An 8,026-nucleotide genomic window follows, 5' to 3' on the forward strand; every position below is an offset into this window, starting at 1 on the left:
GCATTCATCTGCTCTATCCTCCTATTCCTACCCTCACTAGCTCATAGCACCAGGAGTAATCCAGATATTACTACTCTCGAGGACCTCCTTTTTAAATTCCTGCCTAACTCTCTAATCTTCCTTCAGAACCTCAACCTTTTCCCTTCCTATATCATTGGTTCCAATGTGTACAGTGACCCCCTGCTGGCCCCTCTCCCCCGTGAGGACATTCTGCACCCTCTCTGAGACATCCTTGATCCTGGCACCAGGGAGACAACACACCATTTTTCGCTGCTGGTCGCAGAAACGTCTGTCTGTGCCTTGGACTAGAGAGTCCCCTAACACAATCAATCTCTTGGAACCCAATCTACCCTTCATTGCTTTAGAGCCGATCTCAATACCAGAAGCTTGGCTGTCCATGCTACATTCCCCTGAGAATCTATCACCACCTACATTTTCCAAAACAGCATACTTGTTTTAAATGGGGATAGCCACAGAAGACTCCTGCACTACCTGCCTACCTCTCTTACCTTCCCTGGAGTTAACCCATCTCTGTGACTGTATCTGCGACTTCTTTCCCTTCCTGTAACTGCCTTTCACCACACCTGTTGCTCTTGTAAACTCCTCATTGTCTCTAACTGTCACTCCAACTGTTCCATTCGATCTAATAGGATTCGCAACCAATGCCATTTATTGGAGATATAATCCTCAGTAACACGTAAACTCTCCCTAAATTCAAAACTCAGACAAGAAGGGCATATCACTCTATTCAGGGCTATTTTTGCTTTCTCCAATCTGCAGATCCAGAAAATAGCACCATCTTATTCCTCTACAAAACACTGCTCCAGGCTAACTTAATACTTACCGCTTTTATTTTCTCTCTCTCTCCCTCTCTCCCCCATCTGTCTGCCTGCCTGTCTCTCTCTCTCCTGCACAGACCATGTACTGCCTTTGTCTGTTGCTTTCCCTTTGATAAGTGCTGTTGTTTTGACTCCAAAGTTCCAAAACAATGTAACAGAATATAAAATACTAATTGCTGCTCCTGGAATTCGAACAAATCACCTCCAATACCTCAAAAATGGAGCAGCCTGTTAAAGCAAAAATTTTTCCCGCCCTCTATCTTGGATTACCCAGAATCCTCATCCAAAGTCAATGTGGTCCTGTGAATGGAAGATCATGTTTAACTCATCAATGGATTTCTTTGAGGAAGGAGCATGTATTACCGTGGATAAAAAGGAAATAATAGATGAACTTTATTTAGATTTCCAGGAGACATTTGCTGAAGTGCCAAATGAAACGTTACTGTGGAAAGTAAATGCTCAGGGTGTAGGGATGACGTGTTGCCATAAATAGAAGATTGAATGACTAACAGGAAGCACAGAATAAGCATATATGAGTCTTTTTCCCATTGGCAAAATGTGACGAGTGATGTGCCACAGACCTCAACTATTTACAATTTATACAAGTGAAGGGATGGAAGGCATGGTTGTCATATTTGCAGGTGACACAAGATAAATAGGAAAGTAAAACATGAAGAGGACATAAGGTAGCTACACAAAGATGTAGAGTGGTTTAATGAGTGATCAAAGACCTGGCAAATGGAGTACAGTGTAGGAAAATGTGAAACTGTCCATTTTGGCAAGAAGAGTTAAAAATTAATTTATTACCTCAGTGGCGAGAGACTTTAGACCTCTGTAATACAAAGAGATCTGGGTTTCTTCATTCAAGAATTATAAAATGTTAGTTTGCAGAGACAGCAGTTAATAGAATATTGTCAGCTATTTTGATGAGAAGTGAATATGAAAGGAGGAAGGTTATGCTTTAATAATACAGAGCATTGGTAAGACCACATCTGAGGGTACTGTGCAAATATCGATCTTCTTATTTAAGGAAGGGTATAGATCCATTGGAAGCAGTGCAGAGAAGGTTTACCAGACTAATCCTTACAATAGGTAACTTGTCATTTGAGGACAAGTTGGACAGGCACGGCTTGTATCCGCAGGAGTTTAAAAGAGTATTGATTGAAACATAGAAGATTTTGAGGGGTCTTGGCAGGGTAAATGTCATTGAGTCATACAGCATGGAGACAGGCCCTCCAACCCAACTTGTCCATGCCGATCAGGTTTCTTAAACTGAGCTGGTTCCATTTGCCTGAATTTGGTCCATAGTCCCTCTAGACCTATTCACAGAAACGATGTTGTCACTTATGGGAGAATCTAGAACTAGGGATCTAGCTGAGACTTGTCCCACTTAAAACACTGATAAGTTGAAATGTTTTCTGTCAGCGGGTCATAGTACTTTGGGACTGTCTCCCTGGGAATGTAATGGAAAGAAAGTCTTTGAACATCTTTAAGACAGGTTGATAGGTTCTTGCTAAGCAAAGGGGTGAATGTTTTTCAGGTGAAATGTGAATTTGAGGTTACAATGGCTTACTGCTGCTCTGGAAACCAAACACAGAAATGGGCCTTTGACTTGATCTATAGTTTAAAAGCTGAGAAGTGTCAGGCTGCAGGGCCAGAAAGTGATCCTCCCATGGGCCATGGCATTTGGAAGCCCTGCAGCAGCCTCTGGGCTTCAGTGCCTGCCAAAGGCATCATGGAGACTGTGCTAATAAGCTGAAGCCTGAAATACAAGCAGGTTTGGGTCACATAAGGAAGATCTTTGTTAGAGTTATAGAGATGTATAGCATGGAAACAGACCCTTTGGTCCAACTTGTCCAAGCCGACCAGATATCCCAACCCAATCTGGTCCCACCTGCCAGCACCCGGCCCATATCCCTCCAAACCCTTCCTATTCATATACCCATCCAGGTGCCCTTTTAAATGTTGCCATTGTACCAGCTACCACCACTTCCTCTGGCAGCTCATTCCATAGACGTACCACCCTCTGCCCCTTAGGTCTCTTCTATATCTTTCCCCTCTCACCCTAACCATCTAATGGTTATTTTATCACATTCATGTGGAGTTGCAGGGTGGTGAAGATGGCATTTGGCACGCTTGCCTTCATTGGTAAGAGCACTGCGTATAGGAGTTGGGACGTCATGGTGCAGCTCTACAGGACATTGCTGAGGCCACTTTTGGAAAACTGCATACAATTCTGATCTCACTTCTGTAGGAAGGATGTTGTTAAAGTTGAGAAAGTTTGCAGAAAAGATTTGCAAGGATGTACCAGATCTGGAGGATCTGAGTTAAAGGGAGAGGCTGAATAGGCTGGGGCTTTTCTCCCTGGAGTGTCAGAGACTGAGGGATGATCTTATAGAGTTTATAGAATCATGAGGAGCATGAGGAACAGTCATGGCCTTTTCCTGAGGGTAGGTGAGTCCAAAACTAGAGGGCATAGGTTTAAGATGAGAGGGGAGAGATTCAAAAAGAGGTAACGTTTTCATTACTAGGGTGGTGCATGTATGGAATGAGCTGCCAGAGGATGTGGTGGAGATTGGTACAATTACAACATTAAAAGGCATTTAGGTGGGTACGTGAATAGGAAGGGTTTAGAGAGACATGGGCCAAATGGCTGGCAAATGAGACTATGCCAGATCGGGATGTGTGGTCAGCATAGATGGGTTGGCCTAAGAATCTGTTTCCATGTTGTATGAGTACGTGTTCACCACTAATAATTCTTTTTTTTATTGACATTTTCTGTGTAACTCTTTCTATCTGTTAATATTGTTGATCAGCACAATTTCCACATGCACGGACAGATTTGCACTGTATGCCTGATCTCAGGTGATAATTAGCATAACAATATAATTGCCGCAACTTGGTCTCTGTGTCGGGCCTATGTATTTATAACAGGTGTAGATATAAAACAAAGACTCCAAAGGTAAGTCTGTTTCAAAAAGAGTTGTTGACCCCATGCCTTACAATGAATAAAACATAGTGCCCGATAACCATGTCATGGTAGCAATTCCAGTTGATCAGTTTCACCAACAAATGTACAACATGGGCAGTCTATTAATGTGTGCACCATTTAACAGGAACAGATTGGATCCTGCCTAGAAATAGCACACAAAACCATGTTGTGTTAGTGCGAATAAGCTCCCACCCTGCAGGAGAATTCAGCAGAATCTGATTGTTCTTTTAGCCCATGTGTATTGATCTCTAATCCCACAAATATTATAGTTGACCTGTTAAGGCCGTTTAGACTCTCATCTAGAATGACCAAGTCAGTAATGCAAATTTATCTTATTTTGCTAAGTCTGTCTTATAGTGTAAGAATAGATAAATTCTGGATGGACAGAGACACCAAAGCACAGAATCGTTACTGTTAAAAGCAGATCTAGCATTTAAAGGGATAGCGACCACTTCCATCACACATAACACGACAGTGGGTCCAAAGTGGTAGGGGCGTGGAATGCAACAGTAGTAGACCCGCCAACATTAAGGGCATTTAAATGGTCATTGTATAAATATATGGATGATAATGGAAAAGTGTAGATTACATGGACTTCAGATGGGCTTCACAGGTCAGCACAACATCGAGTGCCGAAGGGCCTGCACTGCGCTGTAATGTTCTTTGTTCTATGATATGGTCCTGAGACCTACGGATCTGGAAGAGGTTGAATTTCATCAAACATGGTTCTCCCACTTTCACAAAGAAGAACCCAAGTTCCTTACCCACCCTGACTGTTCGTCCTGGCTTATTCAAGTGGGATTGGATAGTATGCAGACAGTTAACATAGAAACGTAGAACAGTACAACATAAGAACAGGCCCTTCAGTTCACCATGCCCATCCCAGCCACAATGCTATTCTAAACTAATCCCATGTGCCTACACGCTGCATATGCCTTTATTCTCTGCCTGTTCATGTGCCTGACTAAATGCCTCTTAAACGTTGCTATTATATCTGCTTCTATCACCCTCTCTGGCAGCATGTTCCAGGCACCTACCACCCTCTTTGTGAAAATACCTGCCTCACACATCTCCTTTAGATTCCCACCTCTCACCTTAAACCTATGGCCCTAATATTTGACATTTCCACCTTGGGAAAAAGACTCTGATTATCCAGCCTATCCACATCCTCATAATTTTATAAACTTCCATCAGGTCGCCCCTCAGCCTCCAACATTCCAGCAAAAGCAATCCAAGTTTGTCCAACCTCTCCTTATAGCTAATACACTGCAATCCAGGTAACATCCTGGTAAAACACTTTTTGCTTCTTCTCCAAAGCTCCACATCCTCCCTATAGTGAGATAATCAGAACTGCACACAATACTCCGAATGTGGCTCAACTAAAATCTTATACAGCTGCAAATGACTTGTCAACTTTTATAGCCAATGTCTCGAACATTGAAGGCAAGCATGCCTATGACCTTCTTTACCACTTTATCCACTTGTGTTGCCACTTTCAGGGAGCTATGGACTTGCAACCCAAGATCTCTTCGTATATCAATGCTGCTAAGGGCCCTGCCATTTGTTGTATACTTTCGTCTTGCATTTGAATGCCCAAAATCACCTCACACTTATCCAGATTAAACTCCATCTGTAATTTCTCCGTTCAGCTTTCCGACTGATTTATATCCTGCTCTATTCTCTGATAACCTTCCTCACTACCTACAACTCCACCAATTTTTGTGACATCTACAAACTTACTTATCAGACCACCTGCATTTTCATTCAGACCATTGATATATATTACAAACGATAGAGGACCTCCGGTCAACGCCCCCCCCCCATGGCCAAGCCAATTTTGTGTCTAACTTACTGACCTACCATGGATCCATATGACTTAATCTTCTGGATCAGCCTACCCTGTGCGACCTCATCAAAAGCTTTAACAAAGTCCACGTAGACAGCATCTACAGCCCTATCCTCGTCAATCATTCCTATCACTTCCTCAAAAAGCTCAATCAACTTTATGAGAAACGATCTCCCCCACACAAAGCCAAGCTAACCCCATCCCTAATAAATCCAATCTTTTCCAAATGCGAGTAAATCCTGTCCCTGAGAATCTTCTCCAATAATTTCAGTGTCATTGATGCAAGGTTCATTGGCCTATAATTTTCTACATCATTTCTATTACCCTTCTTAAACAAAAGATCAACATTGGCTATTCTCCAGTCTTCTCGGACATCACCTGTGACAGAGATTGGTTGGGTAGGTTGGAGAGATTCCTTGAGGTTCTAGGGGTTAAAAATCAAATGGGGTAAGGACTATATTGATTCCTTTTGCATTTTCTTCCACAGGTGAATGTGTATGGATTTGGTGCTGATAGCAGAGGGAATTGGCACCACTACTGGGAGAACAACAGATATGCTGGAGAATTTCGAAAGACTGGAGTGCACGATGCAGATTTTGAGGCAAAGATAATAAATTTACTCGAAGAAGCTGGAAAAATCAAAGTTTTCCGAGGAAACTGAAGAAAAAAAGCCTAATTATGCAGTTGAATTTTAGTTTTAAAAGAGAAGGGGGTATGGACTTCACAACAACTTGCCTGTTTCTTCTCGCCACGTGGAGATGTGACAGAATTACCCCGTAATTACATAACGGACATTTTTAAAAAATCAAAATCAAGCAGAATTCTGGAATAGAAAAGACAGAACAGCTGCTAATTTAGTATTATCTTCAAACCTTCACCAAATCATTTCATTGGATCATTCCAAGATGGCTGACCAGCACCCTGGTGGCTGATGGGTAGATAGCTCAACTCACATTGGGCAAATTTAGATTTTTCCAAGGACAATTTTAATATTTGAATTGTGGAGTCAAGTCAGGAACGTATGCGATGACTATATTACCCACATATAGGGTAATGATAGGGTCTGGGGATAAAGGGGAAGGTATGCATGTTTTGAAGAGAGTTCTGTCTTTTGGTTAACCTGCTGTTGGAATTGTTTCATCAGAAAGTTACTGAAGCCACTTTTTACTGAGATTCAGACAAGTGGAGCTTGTCACTTGGAGGCAAGACCAGTGTGCGTTAGAATGCAACCAGAAGCAAACCAGTTTGAGTCTCGTTTGATAAGGAAACGTGTGATACCAGATTCATCTGCTCGGAGTTTGGTGTCTAAGAGGGGATAGACGTTTAGAAAACAGCACTGCAGAGAGACGAGGTGCAAGTCTATTTTAACATTGTTTTCCCAGGATCCCTTAACCATAATGATGCCATCTTGGTTGTTACCTAGTAACCCTCTAATATACAGTTCCAGAAATGGAATTTTTATATTATGTTTACTTTCCTGTGACTTTGGGTTAGCGTTAAGTTTGAGGCTTGATTTCTGCCTCCACAAGATTTGCAATATAACAAAAGATCTGAGCCCAGCGACACAAGCCTCACAGTAGTAATTGGAGATTGATGCAGAGAGTCCTGGCTGTAGACAGGTCCCAAGAGCTGGAGAGCTGATTGGCAGCTTCCTTTAGTAACACTGGGAGCAACACGGTTCGTGAGGGCTGGGCATACACCTGTCTCTAAAATGCTTCTATCAATTGCAGGCAGTGGCCCTGAGATTCGCAATCTGAAAATCGGGGGCCACCCAAAAAGGACAAAGATCCATAAGACTGAACCCCATCCCCTGTTCCTCTTTGCAGATGTGACTCAGACAGAGCAAAGGGTACACGTGGAGGGAGCATTATCTCCAACCCAAATATTAAACCACTTGAACTTTCCAGTCAGACATATGAAAAGCAGGTAGAACATTACCGTCTCCAAAGCACAAGGAAAGCAGTATTATAGCTGTCACATAGGCTTCCTGTGTCTCTTTAAAAAATCAAACATTAAGGAACTACTGTAGAATTTTTATTTGTTTTCCCCATTGAATAATAAAACACAAAATCCATTCTTCCTCGATTACTAACTTGAAGAAGCAATGGCAGACAAAAACAAATTGAAGTCTTTCTTTGTGTCTGTTGTATTTTGATACTTTAGCTCTGTTATCCTTGAATCTGTCACATCCCTTTTAACTGGAAAAGGGATCCCCTGTGATAATGGCTGTGACTCAGAAGTTGTTGAGAGAGCCCCACCCCCCCCCCCATCACCAAACCATCATATCCCAGATCATACACAACCTCATCACCTCAGGAGATCTCCCACCCACAGCTTCCAACCTCATAG

The 8,026-nt window shown here is 42.3% G+C and overlaps 1 protein-coding gene across 1 annotated transcript in view; it reads left to right on the top strand.

Moving 5' to 3' along the window:
- Nucleotides 1–7,795, top strand: part of LOC122558641 (CMP-N-acetylneuraminate-beta-galactosamide-alpha-2,3-sialyltransferase 2-like) — a 17,727-nt gene extending 9,932 nt beyond the window's left edge. The window contains exon 4 of the mRNA XM_043707439.1: nt 6,165–7,795. Coding sequence (XP_043563374.1) covers nt 6,165–6,338 — 174 coding nt within the window. The 3' untranslated portion in view covers nt 6,339–7,795. The remainder of the gene's footprint in view (nt 1–6,164) is intronic.
- Nucleotides 7,796–8,026: the final 231 nt, after the last annotated feature.

This window comes from Chiloscyllium plagiosum, chromosome 17, assembly GCF_004010195.1.
Source record: "Chiloscyllium plagiosum isolate BGI_BamShark_2017 chromosome 17, ASM401019v2, whole genome shotgun sequence".
Taxonomy (NCBI): domain Eukaryota; kingdom Metazoa; phylum Chordata; class Chondrichthyes; order Orectolobiformes; family Hemiscylliidae; genus Chiloscyllium; species Chiloscyllium plagiosum.